This window comes from Kwoniella europaea, chromosome 3, assembly GCF_036810445.1.
Source record: "Kwoniella europaea PYCC6329 chromosome 3, complete sequence".
In the NCBI taxonomy this organism is placed as follows: domain Eukaryota; kingdom Fungi; phylum Basidiomycota; class Tremellomycetes; order Tremellales; family Cryptococcaceae; genus Kwoniella; species Kwoniella europaea.
In genome coordinates, this window is record NC_089489.1 from 1,449,161 (window position 1) to 1,473,753 (window position 24,593).

The 24,593-nt window shown below is 44.6% G+C and overlaps 8 protein-coding genes across 8 annotated transcripts; 5 read left to right on the forward strand and 3 right to left on the reverse strand.

The window, feature by feature from the left end:
- Positions 1–242: 242 nt before the first annotated feature.
- Positions 243–2,051, reverse strand: V865_008390 (uncharacterized protein; the record flags this gene model as incomplete). The annotated part of the gene is made up of 7 exons (XM_066232126.1): positions 243–429; positions 497–803; positions 903–1,201; positions 1,278–1,357; positions 1,451–1,839; positions 1,904–1,955; positions 2,028–2,051. The coding sequence occupies 7 exons, from the start codon at positions 2,049–2,051 to the stop codon at positions 243–245; spliced, it is 1,338 nt and encodes a 445-aa protein (XP_066088223.1).
- Positions 2,052–3,352: 1,301 nt separating this feature from the next.
- V865_008391 (uncharacterized protein) lies at positions 3,353–8,067 on the forward strand (the record flags this gene model as incomplete). The annotated part of the gene is made up of 14 exons (XM_066232127.1): positions 3,353–3,541; positions 3,678–3,972; positions 4,037–4,835; positions 4,896–5,259; positions 5,318–5,352; positions 5,409–5,583; positions 5,642–5,692; positions 5,747–5,882; positions 5,945–6,077; positions 6,133–6,205; positions 6,264–6,460; positions 6,524–6,631; positions 6,694–6,834; positions 6,894–8,067. The coding sequence occupies 14 exons, from the start codon at positions 3,353–3,355 to the stop codon at positions 8,065–8,067; spliced, it is 3,870 nt and encodes a 1,289-aa protein (XP_066088224.1).
- Positions 8,068–8,808: 741 nt separating this feature from the next.
- Positions 8,809–9,624, reverse strand: V865_008392 (uncharacterized protein; the record flags this gene model as incomplete). Its single annotated transcript, XM_066232128.1, has 2 exons — positions 8,809–9,266; positions 9,360–9,624. The coding sequence occupies 2 exons, from the start codon at positions 9,622–9,624 to the stop codon at positions 8,809–8,811; spliced, it is 723 nt and encodes a 240-aa protein (XP_066088225.1).
- A 1,085-nt stretch (positions 9,625–10,709) lies between these two features.
- V865_008393 (uncharacterized protein) lies at positions 10,710–11,683 on the forward strand (the record flags this gene model as incomplete). Its single annotated transcript, XM_066232129.1, has 6 exons — positions 10,710–10,826; positions 11,043–11,138; positions 11,248–11,271; positions 11,335–11,395; positions 11,506–11,570; positions 11,648–11,683. The coding sequence occupies 6 exons, from the start codon at positions 10,710–10,712 to the stop codon at positions 11,681–11,683; spliced, it is 399 nt and encodes a 132-aa protein (XP_066088226.1).
- A 598-nt stretch (positions 11,684–12,281) lies between these two features.
- Positions 12,282–14,872, forward strand: V865_008394 (uncharacterized protein; the record flags this gene model as incomplete). The annotated part of the gene is made up of 15 exons (XM_066232130.1): positions 12,282–12,335; positions 12,418–12,529; positions 12,610–12,643; positions 12,713–12,821; positions 12,904–12,985; positions 13,060–13,156; positions 13,224–13,325; positions 13,415–13,571; positions 13,644–13,790; positions 13,856–13,870; positions 13,929–14,114; positions 14,180–14,310; positions 14,374–14,481; positions 14,570–14,767; positions 14,839–14,872. 15 exons carry the CDS (start codon positions 12,282–12,284, stop codon positions 14,870–14,872), a joined length of 1,566 nt encoding a protein of 521 aa, XP_066088227.1.
- Positions 14,873–16,629: 1,757 nt separating this feature from the next.
- On the forward strand, positions 16,630–18,985 carry V865_008395 (uncharacterized protein; the record flags this gene model as incomplete). Its single annotated transcript, XM_066232131.1, has 9 exons — positions 16,630–16,866; positions 16,959–17,004; positions 17,068–17,184; positions 17,242–17,320; positions 17,383–17,695; positions 17,756–18,024; positions 18,088–18,192; positions 18,250–18,541; positions 18,602–18,985. The coding sequence occupies 9 exons, from the start codon at positions 16,630–16,632 to the stop codon at positions 18,983–18,985; spliced, it is 1,842 nt and encodes a 613-aa protein (XP_066088228.1).
- Positions 18,986–20,098: 1,113 nt separating this feature from the next.
- Positions 20,099–20,542, reverse strand: V865_008396 (uncharacterized protein; the record flags this gene model as incomplete). Its single annotated transcript, XM_066232132.1, has 1 exon — positions 20,099–20,542. One exon carries the CDS (start codon positions 20,540–20,542, stop codon positions 20,099–20,101), a length of 444 nt encoding a protein of 147 aa, XP_066088229.1.
- Positions 20,543–23,485: 2,943 nt separating this feature from the next.
- Positions 23,486–24,337, forward strand: V865_008397 (uncharacterized protein; the record flags this gene model as incomplete). The annotated part of the gene is made up of 3 exons (XM_066232133.1): positions 23,486–23,820; positions 23,930–24,127; positions 24,208–24,337. 3 exons carry the CDS (start codon positions 23,486–23,488, stop codon positions 24,335–24,337), a joined length of 663 nt encoding a protein of 220 aa, XP_066088230.1.
- Between the last annotated feature and the right edge of the window lie 256 nt (positions 24,338–24,593).

Here is a 24,593-nt window from a genome sequence, read left to right on the forward strand (position 1 = left end):
TGATTCTATCTCCTTTGGATTTTGTTTCGGGTAAGCGGTCATTCGGGAATGAAAGATTAAAATAGCTAGATGAAGTAAGAGAAGAGATCGCTCGTAACTGTAGATAACGAAGTCCTCTACTCCCATTGCCTCCTGGGACTTCACGGTCGATCACGAGTATTCATGCTAAATCATGAGCAGATAACCTCTTACCACAGGCAATTCCGCATTCCGTACAAAGCAGACACAGCTGGGCTCAATGCCTATTCTCCTATATCACTCCTGTCATCCAACAAAACATCATCTTCAATCTCGCCTCTCTCCCTCCTTGAGAATTCCCTCTCCCATCCTCTCTTTGATAATTGGCCACAAAGCGATGTGCGTCCTTCTTTGTATTTCGCTTTGACTAGGGTGAAAGTGATGAGAAGCCAGTAAAACATGTATGTTGAGCTGTACGCACCAATAGGCGGATCAGCATGCAAGTATGATACAAGACAGAATAGAAAAGACAACTCACACAGTCCAGACCGTCCCCGTGTTATTCCACCCCACAACAGCCTGAGCCAACTGCGCGAAATTATCGCCTGAACCAGGTTCGGGATCCCACCAAGTCAAATGCCAAATGTTCCCCTTGACCCTATACGATCCCGGTCCATTACCCGCTTCTGCAGCTGCTGTACCGACGTACGAGATGAAGTATTGTCTTTCGAAAGCGTAGGCTGCTCTGGAAGCTAAACCTGCTCCGATCATGAATAAGAGAAGGGAGGAGAACTGAACGAATTTGGTTAATGAGAGAGGGGTGGTGGATGAGAATAACAGGTAGGCTAGAAAGTATAATAGAGTTAGGGAATATATCCTTATTGAGATGATCATGAGCCGCTAGCTGGGCAGGAAATAAGGACGTGAACTTTTTTTGTACTCACCTATCAAACCTCCCACGATCAACCCCCCAACTCCACCTCCGACAACCGCACTTCCCTTCTCGCTCAGCCCTATCCCACCGAGAAACACGATCCCTTCTAGTCCTTCACGAAGCACAGTGACAAATGGTAAACCAAATAAAATTGCTGTAGCTTTGTTAGCCCGTTTGTGCCTGTTGCCATGTTTGTGTGTATGTTCGGGGTCGGTCTCGGAGTGAGAATGATAGGCTGATAAGAGCTTGAGACGCCATTTGACTTGAGCGTGAGGTAATCGAAGGAATGCTAGAGACATCACTAGGATTCTGGAGTACCAATTACATACATTAGGATACACAACGATCCATGTGTCACTGAGTCGAGACAGTCGAAGACACTCACAAGATCGAAGCTAGAGCGCAGAATCCACCTTCCCATAGATTTTCTGCATCTTGCCACAGATCGTGAGTGTATGTGTAGAACTGGAAAAATCATCTTGTATCAGCATTTCCTATTCCTACAGCACGATGTATAATAGCACTCGCGATTTGGTCAGTGGTGAAAAGCATACTCACAACATATAAGAAGATCGCTCCGATAGCCATAGCTACCGTCCCACCCAATATCGCTCCCGACCAGATTTGGAATCTCATCTTTTTAACAACTTTATCTTTCTCTTCTGATATCTCTTCAACTTCTTCCATATCATCTTGATCCACCACCTCAGCATCAGGCACAGTTAAGAGCGATTGATTCTCTGGGGAAGTTCCATATCCACCTCCATTGAGGGTAGTTCCATCCCGTCTAGGGAGTAATTCCTGGGATGATCGAGCTGAATCTTCAGATTGACGTGTATGTATTTGAACGCCAGAGTGGGAGGGGCGACGGGACGATGATAATGGGAGTGAAAGTGGCTCGACTATGGAGGGGATAATTTGAGATATGAAACCTAGTAAGACGGCGACTAGACCACGATCATAGCTGTCAGTCAAAATTTGAGGTGGTGGGATGAGGATGGGCTGACTTACTGATTATACCGGCTTCGAGCGATTCACGGAGCAATATGAAGAATGCTACGGGCTATGTTCATTGAGCATCGAATTAGTTGTTCAGGTCGTAAGTATTTTCGGAAACAAGACGAGATGAACATACAGAGAAATAATCTGTCAATGCCATTTTGAATACTGTATACAAGACCTATATCGTCATTTGAGGATTAGTTCACTGATATAGATCGCGCCGTTTGACACCTCCGTCTTCGATGCTGGAATGGATATACAACCTGCGATCTATCTGATAAGGCGAAAGTAAGTCAAGTGAAAAAGCCTTCCAAGCCAAGAAATCTTGACAACCGTCTCCATCTCAAAGAAGTCCTCGATTCCTTCGATCTCCGGCCGAAATGCGTTTTTAGGCGCGAGTGGCGACCTCCGAAACATTTCACAACATTACATGAAAGAGGTGGCATCGAAGCTACTGTAACAAAACGATCATATGCTATGGGAAGAAGAGATCAGATGGGAAGTGTACAGATGAATTGACAGTGGAGGACAGTGGGAAGGGACCACTCTGGAGAGAGATTGACACGTAGAGTTACCAGTCTCTTCCGAGTTTTGCATCTCAAGACTGGAGGCGCCTCATCTGATGTGGCATAGGGGCGTGTAAAGTACAACGCGACTGCATGATAGTTATGTAGCCCGAGCTGATACGCAAAGTAAAATTGACACGACAAGAACAAGCAATAGGTGCATACCTCTCTTCATGCTGACGTGTTGTGCCACTTCAAAGAAGCGGGAGCACTCTTCTATCTGTGCTCCGATAGGTCAAAGACTTAAGCTATTTATACTTTTTGTATAGGCTTAATTTTCGATCGCATAGACGGCCTCGGGCATCCAACGGTGGAGGATGGCCAAAAAAACGTGGATCGCCGAAGAAGGAAATGGGTCGTGGTGGAAAAAAAGCTCAAATCATCAATTTGCCAGGCACATGCATGATTACTCTTGTAGCATATGGCACCAAGGAATTATGTACTCCCTTAGCTTGATGGTTGACGGTCGACAATGGGGAAGATTAGATCCGTATTTGGATGAGTCTCGTCTGAGTTCGTGCCGAGATTGAAAGCGACAACACAGCGTCACAACATTTTTCACTACTAGCTATATCCTTTGATTTGTTTACCTTATCTCACTCCCTCCCTCTGTGCTACTACGCCGTTCACTGCTCTACGCATCTCCGTCCGATCATCCCGAATATATCGTAATATCCTCTCAGCTCAGAGATCCTCCCTGGACACGAAAGTAAAGTACCGCAGACCTTCGACTTCGAGTATTCAACGGTTGACTCAACATCGCCTCAACCTCAACCCAATCATCCTTTCAGTCCATTCAATCTCTTTCATAATCATCCCATCTTCTACTGTATATCTATATTATTCTCATCTTATCATATCGACATAATCACAGCTTCAGAGGTTGTCTACAATGCCTCTTCACTTTCCTCAAGAACCTAATCATCCTACGGATTTATCAATGCCTCCTCCGCCAGATAAGATCATACATATTGATACTGCACCGGTCCCCTCATCATCCTCATCTCATACACACCACCCAGACGTCGCAGGTGTATTGAGGAGGAATCAAGCCTGCTTGCAATGTAGGAAGAGGAAGTTGGTGAGTCAACCCTGTTAAACACGTATAAAATCGTACTGATAAGACACGTTCATGATAGAAATGCGATGCTGTACGTTGTCACCTCACACGATCGGAATATAAAAAAGGGGATTTTGCTCATATTTTACGACTACAGGCTCGACCACATTGTGCGACTTGCGTTAGATCATATCGACATCTCCTGAGGACTTCGCCAAAGAGTAATCCAGTACTATGTTGTGACTACGACGAAGGGACAGGAAGTCATCATGAGGAAGGACATAAAGGTGAGAAGGGCACGTCGAGCCAGTCGCCTGCTCGAAATCAGAATCAGGGACCAGAGGATGACGATGGAGGAGGGAAGAAGAAGAGGAAAGCAGCTGGAGAAGGTAAACGTAAGAAGAAGGACGAGGAGTTCGAAGAGGAAAGAGATAGGTTGACGAAGCAGATTGGTGAGTCGTTCGTACATCATTCAGATCGACGTCTGAGAAGTGGGTCACTGATAATTGTTTGTAGAGGAACTTCAAGCTCAATTGAAGCAGAATCTCAATGCGACATCTCAGAAACAGAAGCAACCTGCATCTTCAACATTGAACCAGAATCCATCATTGCAAGAAACCTTATCAGCACAATCTGCACCATCCCCAACGGCGTTCCTCGAGATGCTGTCCTCAGCCGCATCAAATCAAGTACCCAACGCGTCGACTAGCAACAACACTGGCAGATCTTCGGGTCAGACGGCCAGTGGTAGCACACCATTTTGGTTGGGTCAAATGGATCAAGGTTCAGTAGATGCTGCTAGTGGGTTTAGACCAATGTTCATGTTTGATCAAAGTGGACAACAATCGGACGCTTCTGCCATTCGAGGAGATCCATCACCTGATGCTCAATCTCAAGAGTCTAGGAGATCGAGTCTTCTCACACCTGGTGGAGGCGATTCATCTTTCCAAAGTCAGAATATACTTTCACCCGGAGGGATATTCAATTTTTCACCTGGACCCTCTACCAACCTCATGTCAAATTGGCCCCCTCCACCTGATCCCATCACAGGTAATATCGAACCGAGCACAAAAGTGGATGGACCATGGAGAGCTGTCGAAACGATCGAAACTGTTTATGCGGCTAGTATGATAAATAACCAGAATCAAAATCAGGATCAACAGAGTTTCAGCCTAGATACGAATATGGAGACGGAGATCAATCTCGATGGTTTACAAGCTGGTTTGGACGCTGCGATGCAACAGCAATTGTTGATGGATCTTTTCTGGCCTGGCTGGCCCATAAATCTTCCAGAACCGAATGTCGTCAACGACCTGTAAGTTTACATTCACAAAAGATCGACATGACTTGTTTCACTGACGCGATGCATTCACAGGATCGAAGCCTTCTTCGATCTCGTACCGAATTTACCGAGAGTGTTACATCGAGCCCGATTCTTATCGAGAATGGCTTTACCGCCCACCCATTCCAACTTCCCTCATCCTGCTCTGATCCACGCTGTGTGTGCCGCAGCGGCAGCTTGGTGTTCCCCTGAGATATACGAAAAATCAACTAGGGGTAAAGGAAGGGATTTCTTCGATAGTCATGCCGGCGCAGGGATGTACGGTAATGATGTACTAGAAGGAAAAGGATCAAAGGCCAACTTGACATTTGGTCTGAGACAAGCTAGTTTTGCTAAAGAAGCGGTTCAAGAAGGTCTGAATACCGGTAACAGGTTATTCGATGTGGTTAGAGCGATGGTAAGTCTTTCTTTTTCTTGGGTTGACCAAAGCTGACAGGTGACTTCTTGCCATATAGATTATCCTATGTCGAGTATTCATTGATGACACCAGGTGAGCTTGATTCCCGCGACCTCTATCATCCCTCCTAGCTGACAACTACTTCGCAGAATGTTGGAATGCTGGGCATATGGCGGTCTTGTTGCCCGAATGCTTCTGCCATTAGGATTGAACGTCCGATCAGCAGAACTGTCACTGAAATCTGTCATGCTCCCGCCTCCTGCGGATGCTCTTGAAAGGGAAGAGAGAAGAGCAGCAGTGTGGATGGCTTTCTACCATGACACTGTAAGTATCACAGTCTAGTACTACATAATCGAAGGGGTGACTGACAAGCAAATTGTAGATTGCTAGTTCTGCTAGTGGTTGGGGAACATCAATGTCGCTTGATGAACTTGTAAGTGCCGCAGAGAACTTCTTCCAGTTGCCAACGCTGACTCTTGTCTTATAGACTGTGCCACTACCGGTATCTGTTAAGGACTTTGAGATAGGCCACGAACAGATGGAGCCTAATCCTCAAGATTTGGAATCTCCAGATTTCTGGGTAAAACATCCCGTACCAGACTCTTTCGTTATGGTCATCAAAGGTAAATCAGCCGGGAGTCCGTCTGCGATGAGGGATAAGCAAAGCTAACATATCCTTTGACAGCCACTGTACTCATGAATAGAACGAACAAATTCGCGCGAAGGTGGAAGAACCGACATATGAGAGATAATGACGATTTCGACGGGTTGTACAAACCGGAATTTAGAGAGATTGCAAATGCCATTGCTTGTTTTCAGTAAGTCATCTTGCCTCACGGACGGATGCATACTCGCTAACTTTATGGTCGGCAGAATGAGCTTCCCGCCTGCTATGAGGAATGTGGGTAAATTGACATCGAAGAGGAAACTTGATATCGATCTCATAGTGAGTTCCGTTGTGCATTGTGTGAAGATAATACAAGACGTGCTTACGATGTCATAAGGCCGCTCAAATGCTACCACACGCTGCTATCATTTGTCTTCATGAACCCTTCGCGGATCTGAATGATCCAAGTGATCAAGCGACTCGAAGAATGTTGGGTGCTACGCAGGCTATCGTGTCCATCGTACAGCAGCTTGCAAGTGTCTTCGGCGAAGGTGGTGCGAACTTCACTTCGGTGATGCACTCTTCCGCTTCAGTGTGAGTGGTCTTAGTCGCCCCCTAAAGGTTGTCAGATTCCAAGTTGACGGTCCAAATTTCCAGGTGTCTTGTTACATCTGCGAGAACATCGCTGCTCTTCCTTCGACATGCTCTTAACATCGGTGATATGGCTGCGGCTCAATCTCATCGAACAGACTGCGAGATGATTCGGTGAGCACAAAAGTGATCTACCAGTTCGTATTTGCTGTTCGCTGACATCGCTGTGATTATAGTATGGCGTTGAGTCAATTCGGCTTGAAATTCAAGATTGGTCATCACCATTCGCAACTTATTGAATACTTCCTCGATCGAGCGACCAACCCAACATTTGAGAAGCTACAAGCTCACTATCCCGACCATCCTCGAAGCGGAGCGTAAGTCCTCCCTATGACAGCTGCGTTGTCCGTCCCTTTATACTGATAATGTGGGATAGACCTGAACTTACACCAACCGCTAATTTCGGATTATGCGTATCCAACGCTCTGAACATCAAGAGAGGGTTCTGGCGACTGCCCAAACAGTCTACTTCGACCGGTGCATCCCCTTTCGGATCGACTCCAGAAAGTATGGCAAGTGGTAGTCACGCCTCTAGACCTCATGCTAGTTCCAGCTCAAGTGTCAGCCAACATCTGTCCGATCACGATTCACCGAAACATCCTTTGGAAACTCTTGGCTTGAGAGGTCAGACGCAACCACCCTTACATAGGAATGCAAGCGGCACGGAAGCTATGGATACTGATCCTGTCGATCAATTCAAAGATTTCATTCCTTGTGTACCTGCTCGACCTTCTGCGAATACATCCAAGAGCGATCAACAATCTACATTATCCGAAACGGGGTTATGCGATATGGCCCCTCCTCCCTCTGGTAAGAACACTTTCAACAAAGCGGATGGAAGGTCAGCCTCTCTAGATTCTAACAACAACAGTGGTGGACCTGGACCTGGACCTGGACCTGGAAGCGGAGCTGCCTTTGATATCAGTTTACCTGGAATAACGCCAGTAACTCAAGAGATGATGGAAAAAATCGCTAGTAGGGGAGTTCTAAGTGCCGATGGTCAATATCCAGTATGGATGAATACGAGTGAAAATGAATTACTCGCTGAAGCCCAAGCTCAAAAGGTACTCCAACAGCAACAGCAGCAGCAACTGGGAGGATCCGAAAGTAGATTGAATAAAGAGATGGAAGCTATCTACAGTACCATCTCTAAACCTGGTATGGGTCCCGGAGGATTGATGCCTTTCTTATCGGATGCCTTGGTCGAATCGATTGAATCTCAAAAACAACAACAACAGCAACAATCAGGCTCGGGATTAGGATCGGGTAATCGGTCTGCCGCTCAAGGTGGTTTGAATACTAGTGGATTAGGAGGTGGGACAGGAGGGATGGGACAAACGTTAAGTCCTGAAATTGAGAATAAGTTTGGAAATATACAGACGATAGGTCAAGATGGACATTTACATGTTATTCATAATATGACTCAGGAACAACTTATGGCTGAGATTAATAAAGATGGAAGTTTACCTAGAGATGGACAGGTAGGGTATAAAGAGGGTGAAAAAGAGTTTGGGAGAGTGGGGGAGATGTTAAGAGGGATATATCAGTGAGAAACAACGGGATGGAGATTTTGTACAAATAATATATATATAGTGGGATGAGTCAGGACAAGATAACACGTTGCGCGTTACTCCTTTCTTATTGATTCGTTGATGGTCATTTTCGATTTTTCTTCGATAGTCATATTTCTTTTACTTGAATCACCATTCCGATTTTATTCTTAAGTTTACGAAAGATTGGTCACACTCACCTTTCACATCTCACCTTTCACATTTCTTGTATTGTACAATATTATATTGGTTTCATGCTTTTGATTTTCATTTTGACGTCGAGTTGATTTTGTATAATTTGGTCGTTCCATGTGGATGTATAGAATGTACTGGACACCTTGAACAATGACAAAGTATGTGTTCCTCTTGAGTGCAGAAAATTATAGTACAATGACATTGTATTCAACGCTCGTTCGTGCATTCAACTGATGAGATCATTGATCATTGGGAACGAATGACTTATAAATACATGCTATAAATCGTATTTACACTTCTGCTAACTAAAAACTAAATATTATCAATAATCTAATAATACAGGTAAGAAGACGGATAAAAAGGAATAATAACTCTATGATTGTCAATATGTCAAATGAGGATGAAACAACTAACTCTATGGGTTTAAATGATATATACAAAATTGTATTTTTATAACTATGTACAAGTGATTTACTATCCAGAGGAAAGGATTGAAATGAGCAATGGGAATGGAGAATGAAATGTCCCGTTCAGATCAATATATGATCAAAGTAATCCCAATAATTTTGGTTCTCTAGATGGATCAAAATGTCTTTTTTCTTCTTTCCCTCCTCCGCCATTGGCTGAACCATGTCCAATATCCGATCTGGGATTAGGTTTGAAACCATTCTGTTTCTGTGTAATACCGTTACTGCCAATATGAGAAGTAGTTTTACTTCTATTCAACTGTTTGTTGATAGGTAAATGACCTTCTTCTTTCTCGAAATGATGATGAGGGATATTGGGAGTAGATTGAATTTGATTTTCCCTCTCTAAATTCGGTCTAGTACTAGCAGCCGATGTCATTTGAAGATTTGAGAAATGTTCTTTCCCGTTATGCGAACCCGATAGAGGAGTAGAGGAGATTGGACTAGAAGATGCTGTTGAAGTGAAAGCAAATGGACGTGAGAGGGATAGACCGGATAGGAATGATGGTCTACGAGAGGATGGTGGAGTTGGAAATACTAAAAAGTAGAAGTAGCAAAACAAAGGAAAAAAAAATTAAGCATAGTGTTCCTTACATATGATGACAAAGTTATGTAGATACTCTAACTCACCATCGCTACCACTTCCGAAACTCATTCGTCTCTCTTCCGGCGACTCCCTCTCCTCCCTATCGAAACTGTGTGTACCACTTTCGAAAGAAGACAACAACTGTTGTAATCTGTTTTCGAAATGGGTATGCGCATGAGCATGATCGTGTCCGTTAGCTGTATGAGGGGGTGTACCGCCCGGAGTCAATAGAGCAGAATTGGAATCGATTTGAGCAGAGCCAAGGGATAGTTGACGGGGTTTATTGGTCGTTGGGATTGGTCGAGACATCTTGCTTTGAGGTTGTATATATAACTGCACTGATTGATAAGTCGGAATGGATAGGTAGAGAATATATATATATCCTTGATATGGCTGTGGAGGTAAAGCGTTGTCAGCCTAATGGTGATGACGATGGAGAAAAAAGTGGCGTGAGATGATGATTATGAGAATGATCGTCGTTATTGTGTCTAATCAAACGGATGCAGTGGAGCAGCACCTGAAAGGAGTCACAGCAAAATAGTACAGCGAAAGGCAGAAAGACCAAAACCCGATATGATCGGCTGAACGTTGGCTGTATTGTATGTTTGTGAAAAAAGGACATGAGGTGAAAAAGAGGGATACAACACACAACATCTGATGCGCTATGTCCGTTTGATTTGTCCCACGAACAGATTCAACCCCTTTCAACCCGTTCTAGTCGACAGCGAGACGACATAGTGACAGATCCAACTCACATAGAATATTCCTTTGTCTCTCAGAAACGATGCTCCGATCCGGGTTATCCTCTAAGATATGGTGATCCTTTCGATTTCTGTTATTACTCGTATCGTTCGACTTGGTTCACTTGTGAGCTGTGAGTTTGATGTGGCGATGTACTATGCTAGATTAGATCGATTCGATTCGATCAGGATGGTGATTGTTGTTCTCGCTGTTAGTGGTCAGAATAGTAGTACATGTGTCGATGGTCAAGAGAAGAGTGAAAATACCACTACAGACAGCTATAACCTGCAAGAAAACAACAACAAATCATTCCTCGCCGGTTTCACTCCGAGACCAGTCGTGTGAGGTGGAGTACACCTTCGGGGATCCGCGTCACGTGATTCTGACAAGAGAGTTTCGGATCTTTCGGAGCATCAGATGGGAAACACCCATTTCAGGAAATTAATCCAAAAGCAGCAGCCAAAAATACGTCATACTGCTGCCCATACTGGGATGAGCTAGACGAATCAATCGTGTCGTATTGGATTGGATTGGATTGCTGATCACCATCCTACTTGGTCTGCCTTTCTTACTTTCAACATACATACTCAAATTCTCACATACATCTTCATTAAATACAAGCACAAGTTACCACAACACACACGCACATCACAATGTCCATCCTCAGACTTCAAGCTTCCCGATTACTCAGACCTGCAACTGCCCCCGCTGCTTCGGCTAGGGTGTGGAGCAGAGGATACGCTGCTAGCGTACACGGAAATGATCCCAAGGTTGGTACATTCTTCCCATTCTCCTGGTGTTGTACCCTGTAGGAAGTGTCGTTCTCTACATATGGGCAACATTCCTTGGGCTTCTCAGCGTGACCGTGGAATACGGAGCATGTCATTTCATTTCAGTCATGTGTATAGATGTCAAAAGAAGATATCACGTCTATTTGGTAGAAACTTGTTTGGCTGATCATCTCGCTTACACTTGATATTTTGTAGATCATCGAAGAGGAGAAACAACGAAATCTCAAAGGTCAACAAGATTCGTCTTCTCCTCATAAGAACCATGCTCCTGGATGGAACGAACATCTCGCTGTGAGTTTAGGTTTTGACCATCCTTGAATCGGCGATGTTCTCGATCTCTAAGACTTCGTGACCTGTCTTAATGATGATCGAAGGGGCTAATGGAATTGTACCCACATAGTCAAACTCTGAAGCTGCCGTCAAGGTGAGTCTGCGACGTCGCGTGAGAACATCTTCTCGAGCTGACAGGGCTGTGTCTGTATCATAGGCCGACCAAGCTGGACCAACTGGAAAACCAGGTAAAGATCTCCAAGATGCTACTGTTTCCCGTGAGTGACCTGGGACTATCTTACATCTCGTGTACCATACAGAGAATTCAGCTGATCTACCCCGTTCATATGTCTTTTCCTGATCGATCCTACCTTCTCGACACACTCAGAAACCCACAAGAGACACCACGAGGAATCATCATCATTCAGCAAGACTACCGAAAGTGAAGATGATGTGCGTAGGTAAGATAGCCACGGCTTACTGGGATTGCAGATCGTGCTGATATACCTTTTGCTTGCTTACAATTTTAGGTAAGAGCTGATGCAGGTCCAAAACCAAGAGGATAAGCTGGTATAGCATAGTGTAAAATGGGGGATTGCATTCGGAAAGGAATGAAGTAATTTATATATCTATAAGGAAATTGAAAAGTGTAGTAGTCAAAATGTCGAAACCATGCAAGTAACTCGCATTAATACTAATTGGTTCCCAATTTCATTCCGTACCTACCTTGACGGACGGCAAATACTGTGGTACAGTGATTGCATCCCTAGTACTTGACATACAGTGATACGCAGCGACAAGGCAACAGGAGTTTTAAATCGGGTCGAAGTAACTTACAGCTACAGCTCAGAGATACAAATATCAGACGTTTGCTTGGTTTAGCCAGTGTGCTCTGTCACATGGGCATGCATCTCCGCTGTGCATGTGAGATCTGAATTGATAGAGATGAATTAAGCTTCTGCCATCCTCTCAGTTGATTTTCACAAAAGCCTCTTTACGTACCCGGTTAAAGATGTCGGTGGATAACCGGTAGCAAACAGAGGTCGACGAATCAACACGCTCTCTATTCATAATTTCATGTCCGCTCATCTCATCCACCTTGATCTTACAGGCATCAAGAATAGCCAAGCATCGTACACCTCTCCTGATATCGCACTGAACATAATGACAACTCAAGAACAAGCCCTCAAACCTCTCACCCGAGATGAAGTGTCCAAGGTGAGTCACATCTCGTCGCTTTGCCGCTTCATCCGACACTAGAACGAGATCAAGCTGATATTGATGACGATGATGGCTTTAGCACAATAAAGCTGGAGATCTGTGGATCATCGTGGATTCGATCGTATACGATCTATCAAAGTTTGGTAACTTGCATCCAGGTGGTATTGGAGTATTGTTAGATGAGGAAGTCGGTATGTCCAACGTTTCCTATTCGGTTAACCGGCAAGCCTTTTCAACGTACGCTGTGAGCTGATAGACGTTGGTGGAATAGCTGGACAAGATGCTACTACAGTGTTCTACGGACTGTAAGCTTGTCCTACGAGATTTACGTTCTGATGAGTGACCGCAAGCTGACAATGTGGGATGGTGGTTAGTCACCGATCTGAAATCTTGTTGAAACCACAATATCAAAGATTGAAAATCGGTCAGATCGAAGGTGAAAAACCTTTGATCATACATATGCAGCCTGGTGATATCTCTAGGGTTTGTCATATCCTTGACTATATCCGATGAAGGGAAGAAGCTAATTCCTTGTTTTGTTTTGTTCGATTTTCCGAATGAATAGGTACCATATGGTGAACCTACTTGGTTAACACCCGAGTTCAAATCACCCTATTTCAAAGAATCTCACCGAGCTTTACAAAAAGGTTGGTCCTCTCCTATCCAGCTGGTAGGCGATCCTCTTGGATTAGTTGGAGCTGACGAGATATATGACGAACAGCCATGCGTAGATTTGTCGATGAGGTGATTTACCCCGATGCTCAAGCTTGTGAAGAGTCTGGTAAGAGGGCAAGTAAAGAAGTTTTAGAAGCTATGGCGTGAGTTGACATGCTCAATCTGACAACACGAAAGCCAACTAATGTTATTGCTCCGGGATTTTGATAGCAAAACGAACCTCAATGCTATGCGATTGGGTCCTGGTAAACATCTTCATGGAAGAGAACTGTTTGGTGGCGTAGTCAAAGGAGAAGAATTCGATTATTTCCAGTGAGTCATTTTTCTATTATAAGTGCCTCTTTAAGCTCAATCGAGACATCTCTTCATATGACAATGAGCTGATCGATGACATACTACAGCGAGCTCGTCCTCAACCAGGAGATTGCACGAATGGGTGCAAGAGGGTACGGTGACGGTCTCAACGCCGGTATGGTCATTGGCCTTCCGCCGGTTCTCAATTTCGGTCAAGAACCATTACGATCCAAAGTCATCGAAGAAGTATTCAGCGGACAGAAGGTACATAAACCTTTCAGCTACTTGATATACCATCATAGATCTCCAGCTGATGCCATGTATCTGAGGCAACAGGTCATCTCGTTGGCCATCTCCGAAGCGTTTGCTGGATCGGATGTAGCCAATCTAAAGACTGCAGCTGTTAAGAGCGAAGATGGTAAATACTGGACTATCAATGGTACCAAGAAATGGATATCGGGTGGTATGCACTCTGACTACTTTGTGAGTTATCAGCTAGTAGGAGTGAACAAAACCCTCAAGCTGAGGCTGATATGACCAATTCATAGACTGTCGGTGCTAAGGTGAGACACAGCTGAAAATGTGCAATGACCGTACTAGCTAGCTGACAGAATAACATAGACGGAGGGAGGTCTCACCGCGTTCCTCGTACCTCGAGGCGAAGGTGTGGAAACCAAGCAGATCAAGACTTCGTATTCCACTGCTGCGGGTACTGCTTACATCACTTTCGATAATGTCAAGATCCCTGCCGAGAACATGCTTGGTCCCGAAGACGGAGGTTTGTTGGTGATCTTGTCGAACTTCAACGTGAGTTTGCTCAGCTCTATACCTGATGAACCCGCACAGGGCTGGAGCTGATGTCTCGCGTGCAGCACGAAAGATGGGTCATGTGCTGCGCGAGTGCCAGAAGTTCAAGGATGGTTGTTGAAGAATGCCTGAAATGGGCAGCTCAAAGACAAGTCTTTGGAAGACCTCTGCTCGCTCAAGCTGTCATCCGAGCCAAGTGAGTGATCGCATATATGACATACGCCACATCTTATCGCAAGCTGACGATATCTGTTGACAGGTTCGCGTCGATGATCGCTAAGATCGAAGCTATCCAAGCATGGCTCGAGAGTGTTACTTATCAAATGAACAATATGACATACAAGGAACAGTCTAGGAATCTTGCTGGGTAAGTTGAAGAAGATACATCTTACGTCTTATGTCTTTGCATACATCGATCAACGAAGCTTACATCAAAGATAATTTTCGATACATAGTCAAATCGCTTTCTTGAAAATGCAATCTACTCGATTCGCCGGTGAGATCGCCGACGATGCCGTGAACATCTTTGGTGGTAGAGGATTGACCAAGACTGGGATGGGTAAATTCATCGAACAGTTCCAAAGAACTCAGAAGTTCGATGCTATCTTAGGTGGAGCTGAGGAAGTTTTAGGTGACTTGGGTGTAAGACAGGCGTAAGTGTCTTGTGTTTCTGCGTATCGGATTGCAGGTTAGCTGATACGTGAGATGATATTGCGGCTCGTAGAATGAGAAAGATGCCTAAAGATGTTCGATTGTAGGCTGAAGCTCGTTACTCGTGCGAAATCTCCATCGGGTTGTAACGCCTCCAACGAGAAGAGAGAGGAGAGAGGTTAACGAATTGTACCGCTGCAAGATGTTTTTCTGATTGATCGTGCCGTATTGTCTCGTAGTCATGTTGTCTGTGTATTATGTAGCTTTGCGAGACATTGTTGCTCAAAAGACAACTGGCATCGGTGAATTTTATGAGATTATAAGCCCATGAAAACTCGCAGACTACAAGTCCGAGCCGATAAACATCCAAAAGAATCCCCCCTCCACTTGCTCGGTGAGGTGAAGGCCATTCGAATATTTTTCGTTAGTCCTCACTTGACAGTTTGCACAGTTACAGTCTTAGTATGTTGACCAAACGGTCTCGAAGGGTTCAAAGCTTCTAGAAGTGTACGCATGACTAGTCCAATTCATACGAAAATCAAATCAGCACGATCAGACAAAAAGACTTGTCGGCTCAAAAGGACAAAAACGTCTCCTAGTCATAATCATTCAATTCCTCCCAGCTACCGAGGAAATGAAGTCTTCCTTCCACTTCACAACGAAAGCTTCAAATTGACGTGTGAGAGAGAGTAAGAATGTCGGAAATTGCCATGACAGAGGCTCGAACTCTGGGCTAGGGATTACACCTTTGATATCAAGGCTCACAGTTTTTGTTCTGACTTATGAGACCCTCGCTTTACCTACTAAGCGATCGCGGCTTTTTTCCTTCCTACTTTTCTGCGCTGTTCCGCCGAGAGTTTTGTAAGCATATAGCATATTCTGCTCGCCTTGCGGCCTGTGCGGCCTGTGCGTCGTAAGACCTGTTTGAAGTGGGACATAAGAAGCAAGCGGAAGTTTATAAGAGGTGTAAGCGTCGACGTTACATCTGGAGGAGCGGGAACTTTGTTCTGTTTCTTATCAGCAAGGAGAATTGTTAGCTGTATTGTAATTGCTAAATGTACATCTCCATGACAAGGAAGAGTTTCTCGTATGGCCCCGCGATGGGTATTTAGGAACAAGGGGGATATCGACAAATCATCATTGTCGCTCTGTAGTACTTGTAAACGTTTTAATTGTATTGCCTACAAGACGCCGTCTTGTTTAAACAAATAACCAAAAAGCAAGCAAACCTTACTGTACGTGCGCACCAGCTCAGTGTGCTCAAGCAAGTGTCCAGGTGCCGCCGGGACCTTGCGCGTCCCAAACCCCAAAACTCGGTTAAACGGCATGTGCTCTCAGACCCCGCAACGTCATTGGCGTAAATTCTTCCCAACTAGCGTCCTGGGCCCCATCCACTAATGAGAGTCTAAATGAAGCTGTCGTGCGGATCTCTCGCACGTAAGATTTTTTGTCGGATTGGTTAGGTGCCCATTATAACAGGGGCCTCAATTGATGTATTCGGCATTTGTGTCACGAACTAGCCAACTATGATATCATCCACTTCATTAGTCTCCTCATTTACATCCGGGGCTGAAGTATCGTGCCAACAAAGAGGGGCTACAAGAGGAGAAGGAGATAGTACGTACTCGGAGAGGTGCTCCGATCTTGATTTATTAATTCGGTTCAGCAATAACATGGATTTCGGCGCTCTGACGATATATATATATATATCTGCGAAAACTGCCGTATGGGTCTCGTTTTTACTGACCATTACACTATCACAAGATCCCGCACCAAGCTGTGTATATACTACACCACTGTATTGAGCAAACACTGTCAAATAAACTCCTCCTGAATTAGCGTAAAACAAATTTGAAAGTATAATATGTCTACCGGACAATCAGCAGTTGAGGCTGGAGCACCAAATCAGGAATGGGCGAGTGATCGTCCTGCTGAATCTGGAGTCAATGCTTCTCAGAAAGACGAGACACCCGTGCCTGCGAAAGGTCGAAGATTCGGTAGCATGGAATCAGACAATGGCACATTAGTGGCGGAAGTAGATACTCATTATGCGGCTCAGCTGAAACCTTCGAGGGTATCTGGAAAATGGTTAACCTATATGGTGGGTAATGTATCCATCTGCAAAATCATGCAGCGGAAAAGCGAGAAGGATAGAAAGAAGCCGACTGACAGATTTCTAAAACGATGGAATAGGTTACTTTCGTCGCTGGAACCGGGTTTACTCTGTTTGGATATGATCGTAAGTACCAGTCCTATCTCTTTGACTGAGTCCATGACTGATTGACGATGCTTCTTGACATAGAGGGAGTTTTGAGTTCCCTTTTGACTCTACCTTCGTTCGAGGCGCAATTCCCTCAAACAGCGGACGCGTTCGCCGATAGTCATCGAGCTGCTCTTCAATCCTTCATGGTTGCTATCTGTGAGTTTTCTCGGTGTGTACCATAGAAGCTCACAGGCTGACTCACTGTAATCAAAGATGAACTTGGTTGTATGGCTGGAGCACTATCTAATCTATGGGTAGGAGATCGACTTGGTAGACGACATACCATTTCCTTGTGAGTTTGTTTTTATCTTGGACTTGGCCAAATGCGCTCGCTTTACTGATATTGGACTCAAGGGGCGGTATAATCATGATCATCGGCGCGATACTTCAAACTGCAGCTGTAGATTACGCTATGATGCTAGTCGCGCGTGTGGTTACGGGTGTAGGAAATGGTTTACTCACCTCCACGGTACCCGCCTATCAATCTGAATGTGCGAAACCTCACCGAAGAGGTCAATTGGTGCTCATCGAAGGATCTCTGATCACTTTCGGAATCATGATGTCGTATTGGATTGATCTTGGCTTCTACTTCACCACCGGTTCGATCTCTTGGAGATTTCCCATCGCATTCCAAATCTTATTGGCATTGATCATGATAGTCTTCATGGTAAGTGAAACCTTTTCGTGATCATATAACTTTTGCGCTAAATGTGTCACTCATTATCAGTACGCTTTCAAATTACCCGAATCGCCAAGATGGTTGGCCGCCAAGGGGAAGTATGCCGAATCACTTGCTGTATTGGCAGCTTTGGAAAATACCTCGGTAGACGACAAAAAGGTCATTGCAACGTTTAACGGTATCTGCGATGCTATTGCAGCTGAGTCTCAAGGTGGATTCGGGTTCAAGGAGTTGTTATATAATGGCCCAACTCAGAATCTGAGAAGAACATTACTAGGTGTGGTGGCTCAGTGTTTCCAGCAAATTTGTGGTATAAAGTGAGCTCGTCTTCTGGCTTGTGGTTTAAATTTGAGGGCTATGTTCCTGACTTAGTCAAACAGTCTGATTACATACTACTTGACTTCAGTTTTGACTGATCTCGGACTCGGTCCCGAGATGTCTCGTATCATCTCAGGCGTGAATGGTACCTGTTATTTCCTGACTTCGTGAGTTTACCCTCCCAACTCCAAACTTGCTAGCTGACATCAACCACCCCAACATAGGATCGGTGCCCTGTTTGTCATCGAGCGAATAGGCCGAAGACCCTTGATGTTTTGGATGGCCGTGGCTCAAGCTATAACCATGGCAGTCCTTGCAGGTTTATACGATATTGCGAAGCAACAAAACAAAGCAGCTCAAGTGGTTTCAGTGCTTTGTCTGTTTCTATTCAACACATGGTTTTCGATTGGATGGCTCGGTATTACATGGTTGTATCCTGCTGAAGTCACACCACTAAGGATCCGAGCTCCCGCTAATGCTTTATCAACCGCTTCAAATTGGATATTCAATTTTATGGTATGTTACATGCACGATCACTTGCGCTGGAACTTCCGCTAATATAAGTATGATAAACAGGTGGTCATGGCTACAGCACCAATGTTCGCTAATATCGGTTGGGGTACATATTGTCTCTTTGCAGTGGTGAACGGCATTATCATCTGCCCATGCGTATGGTTGTTCTTCCCCGAAACCAAGAAATACTCTTTGGAAGAGATAGATATAGTCTTTGCTTTGGGACACAGAGAAAACAAATCTCCCGTTTGGTACTCGTTGAGACCTGAAGAGATTCCCCCTGCTGGTTCTAGAGAGGCTGAACATATTTTGGGGAAAAGTGGCCCTGCACACCTTGATATGTCTGAAAAGGCAGAAAGGGGTCATAGAGGCATGAGCAGAATTATCAAGGAGGAGAAGGATAAGCCCTCTTCCCAACACAACGAGTTTGCGGCGAAGAAGGTATAAATGATGATAATAATTTCGAAAGAATGGACTGTCTCAGACTTTATACAGTGATAAAATACCAAGATGTAATGAATTATATTGATCCCAAACACTGGTTTGCATCGAGTTGCATCAGGATCTGTATTTTTTGAAAGTGGAGACGCCACCCCTCCATTCCAAGCTAGATGTTTCGATATTTTTTATGATCTGCCATTTGTGCACCGGATAGCTCATCAATGATGTGACCTTCCAATCTCTGATATTCAACGGATCGATTCAGGATACATCAAACTCATTCTGAGTAAAGCTGGTCCTTTCATTCCCCTTAACCTCAGCCTTGTCTAACCCCAAAAAAGAGTCCGAATCCGTTGCGGTTTCCGTGAGACTATTAGCATCATCCTCTGAGACTGCTGGCACAAGATGAAGACTACACTCATTTTTCCCGTTATCGGCCTCCGAGGCGAGGAGATGGGCAGCATCGCTCAGCGTGACCAATGTTTGAGGCTGTGACCTTCCTTCAGACCTAATCTATCAGTTGTAGCCGTCAGTAAGTCCGGCATACGATCTTGGGAATTTGCGCTAATGCTCTTCCTTTCCACTTGATCTTTACGATCTTTGCGAGGTCTCCCAAAATAAGTTGGATCTTGTCTAGTGTGGTTCCACTATCTTTGTCTTGACATGTTCAAGCCTTTGGCTACTGAAGCAAAGAAGCCCGTGAGCCCCATTATGAGGCTCCAATGTGGCGGGAAATGCTTGGCAAGATATGTTACAGTATCAATTTCGACAGTAACACACGGCGCTTGATTTGCGACGTCACCATAAAATTTCACGGCAATAGGAGAAGACTGCATGAGTGTTGGGCAATCGCTTGATCGGGTGTGTCAATTGGTGTTTTGCTCGAAGTATGACACCGTATCATTGCTGAGTGTCCCAGCCCACAAGCATAAGGGTGAACTGCTTCCTTGGAAGGACATCCAGATGTAGAGGTTCAAACATTCCCTTTATCACTTATCGAGGCAGAAGAGTCCGTACATTGGTAATGCAACACATTTCACTATGCCTGCGCTTCTGACCTATTTCATATTCAACCTTCACTATATTACCCATACTAATCCACTTGACACGGGAAATAGATCACCAATCCAGTTGACATCTAATGAATGATTTGACTCCCCATGACCCCAGCTCTTCTTTAAGACAATCCCAGCTTCTATCATTCTCACACGTGCCAATAACACTACCGTCCCCTCCACTGGTATAAGCATTCCAAGTGGTATCTCCGCTCTTATACAAATCCACATTTCCTCTACCACATGAGCCATACATGGTGACCGTTTCCGGGTAAGTTTCGTAGAGATATTCGAGACCAGGGGCATTGATGTCACCCTTGTTGCATTCGTCGAATGGTTCGCACTCGCTCACGTTACCGTCGTCAACCACCCATTGTGGGTATTGATTACCATTGACTGTGGCCCCGTCGCCTAGACCGATTTGATTGCCTACGACTATCCAGTATTGTCTGGCTTGGGCTTGGATCATAGCGCAGCCGAGACCGAGGAGGGCGATTGTGGTCTTCATTATGTAGAGTGGATGGAGTCCGCGTATTTCGTATGATAGGTTGGAGTTCCGAGCTATAATTGTGCAAACACTAATCAGCTGCGATGAGTTTAGATTTAGCGCAAGACACATACAGTCAAATCTATGGGTCGAGGTATACACTGTTATATTGGGAGGGTCTCACAGCGGGCTGAGGCTCTGGGTTTCATATGATACCCAAAACTCGAGCAATCAGACCTACACTTTATATACCTGTACAACCGGACATACCCTTGTGCTCATGACCACACTCTCGAATACATATAGGGGCCTCTCCGAGACATCTACGTCACAACGGGTATACATTCCTCACATCGTCCTTCATTCCCTTTCAATGACTTGGTCTTCGTTGCCCTTCTTCCTCCTTATATCATGCTCTTTGAGACATGTCAATTGCTTTCCGTATGTCAAGTCAGTAAGTTAGGTTCTCGGCCGACAGATAATGTAATCATTACTGCATCCCCGGATGGGCCCGCCATGATAGGCCGCAACTTAGCCCTACCTCCTACTCGAGGCACTCATTAAGCGTTTGTACCCCAATGCTTGGCATTCTAAAAATGATACGATGACATACGGGAGAGCGCTAAACACGTCACATTTCGTAAGGTGCATGTACCTCATGGCAAAGACCATCGCGGAAGTTACTGTGTAGCTTTCGTGTAACACAGTGGGATGCATACGTTGTCGATGGGCTCCACAACTTCACGATGCTGCAGGTCACAACCAAATACCTGCGATATCGGAGGACTGATCAGGTGACAGATAGGGTTCCAGACTTCCTTCCCCCGTCATCAGCCTGAAGGAGGTGAAATCCACCTTGTCATATGTGAGGTATCGACGGTGACCTGAAGATATTCACCGAGGTTATCAACAACTACTGATGCACCGCATGACGCAAGTCATTTTGGAGTCTAAATTTTTTCCTGGAATGCGATCAAGAGACTCGAGCTCTTCAACTAAGTAGTAAACAAAAATTACGGGCAGTTTGTGCCTACTACGAGTGAGGCTAACAGAGTAATATCCGGTGTTAGTGTATTTTGTACCCCGTTTGAGTGTCAAACTGTATCTACATTATCCAACGGGGATTTATGATTATCTAGGAACAATCAGTTGGATATCAGATAGATACAATCCAACGATGAAGAATTGTTAGTGGGATAAAGTCAGAACTTCCTACAGAGAATCACCTACAGCATCAGACCCACCATGTGAGCTCGGGACACGGGTAGCTCCATACACATCCCCCGTGCGGTCGAACGTATTTTTGATATGATCCGGGTAACATCCACTTCAAGACCATGCTGAACATGTCAAGAACCCCTCGACCTCCGTCATCCGGGAAACCCCATGAAGCATCAATCTGCGACCTGGATCATCTTCCATAACGTCGCGTGCTGCTGTCGGTGCTGGAATAAGATTTTCATCTGAATGCAGTTCGGACACTGCCGTAAGAGCCGCTGTCGGGCGCACGAAGATCCTCACAACTGGGATCATTCCAGAAAGATACGATAAGAGCAGGACGAAGACGAGAGTTCGTAATATCAATCAATTGCTACGCTGTATCAAGAAGAGGATCTTCCGATGGACACTCGTCGCCTCTTAGGAAAGAAGGATCTTCGACATCACATGTAACAATTGGCAGGGTTTGGGTCATTCAGAAGGAAAACTCATTTCCATATGCGCTTGATTCACCATTGAGAGCGAACCCCACTATCACCGCACCGACACTATCAACTTCTCCATCTTTCATCGAATCCTAGAACCGCTCATCCCCCATATCAATGCCCAAGGAACCCTTTTTGCCTTCCTAGTTTTCTATGCTGTCCCGCTTGGATGGATATAGCATATTCTGCTTGGATTATGATCTGTGCGTTGGGAATTTCAAAGTTTGGACTGACGTGAGATACTGTATCAAGAGGAAATAGGAGGGTGAAGAGAGTGGATGTTGACATATCCATGTCCAAGACCGGGCGGGGTCTTGTTTTGTGTTCCTTCTCGGTGACGAGATCAGTTCATCTGCTGATTGACAGTTGCTTCTGATGCTTGATGCGGTATCTTTAACGGGAAGTTACTCGTATAAAAAGGATCATCTAGTCTTTGGTCATCTTCTCAGGGCTGAGGATATCGTCCCTACCCGCTTGTGTTGTGACTATTCGAACAGCGCAGGATAAAGGACGCAGTCTTGGATTTTGGACAAACAACCAAAAAATGAAAACAAAACCCTTACGCGTGCACGAGCTCAGGTACGAGGGGAAGGAACCGAATAATTGGAATCACCCGGATGCAAAGTGGTGGCGGCGATCTTCATGCTCGCAGTCCAGAAGGACCCCTCATGGTGCGAAATTGTTTGTTTCACTCTTGTTTTCGCTTGCATTCATGCTCCGATATCAGAAACCATAACCAAAACCAAACCGAAAATTGGTGTAAGCGTTGAGCTATGAGTTAATATAGTATGCATTTGGCTAGTATCAATGTATAAATAGACACCCTCATTCCAGCGAAGCTCATATCGTGCCAGATTCCCAACCTTTTTCCCAGCTGATGATCATCGGATGGCGTCTCAGGGATCAGATGGGCCTCCCGCAGCGCAATGCCCCTCACCCAGACGACACGGTGCTTTTGTTTCTGTTTTTGTCTTTGTTTGTGTTTCTTGTGCATCTTATCTCTTGGCCGGAGCCGAATAGTAGACAACCCTCTGAGACCAACCCGTTGCTCAAAAGGATTACAGAGCACAGCGCAGTATACAATATTTTGATCCGTGCTCGACTCTTATGTATATATCATATATATATATATATATATGTTAGATATCCATGCAAAGCCTACAAATGTCCTCTACATCTTAAGTATTGCTTTTGTTTAAAAAACGAAAGAAAGAAGAAATCGACTGCATTGTGAAAATCCACGACCACGAAGAAGATGAAGATGCGATTCTATACTCTTTTACTCATCGTTCTCAGCACTTGCGCCTTAGCGAGCTCATATGAAGCAGAAGAAGATTTGGCCCCTGCGTCACCCCAGCCCGTCTCGCGAGCGGCTTTATCGTCGAGACAAGCAAATCGAAAAGAACTACAAGCCCGAATCAAGTATCCCGATTTGTTCAGAAAAAGAGATGATGGAGCGAGTACTTCACCGACCTCTGATTGCGCGACGGCCACATCAACATTGAGAAAGAGGGGTATAACGTACAATGATTTCCAGGTGGTTTTGGGTCCTCAGCATATGGCTGAATTTTTATTGAATGGTGGTCAATTCGATTGGTGAGTTTGAGGTCAATCAATACCCTGGCCATTTGCTTCACGAATTCATATCCAATTTCTAGCTCATGGTGTGAATTAACTGACTCATCTATGTTTCACCTCATTTTAGGCCCAATGGTACTTCTTACACTGATGATCATTACATTGCGAGATTCAATACTCCATCAGACCACAAAGGATGGTATCATCATACCTACAACGTAGTCAAGAACGCACTAGGTGATAAGTTATTCGAAGCTTCTATCCCTCGGTATAAGAAATGGAAAGCGGGTTTGAAACATAATGAAATCATACATCTTTCTCCAAAGTGAGCGCATATACTTTTCATCATTTCAATCCATCCGACATTGGTATACTGACCATCAACTTGTACTATGTTTATTATAGCACCGCAATCCGATCACAGAACATAGATAAATTAGAAAAGACTTTATTGGATAATCCAGAATTCAAAGAAATCCAAGTTAATGGATTTAGAATCAGTAGAAGGTTTTTCGAGGCTGCCAACGCATATTAAGTAGCATGAACGATATACAGTAGATATAATCTAACTTTCTGGTCGCTGTATGCTTCTTTATTTCACATCATGGGTTCGAGGACATTTTTGGGTCTTATGGAAAGATAAATCACAATCACTATGCATTTTCGGCATTTTGCTTTTTGGTGGTCCGTTGTTCGCGTGAATACTACGATCATTGAGATCGGGGGAAAACTAGAAATTGATGATATTGAGAGGATAAGAATGAATATTGAATATTGTTATTGAATGTTGT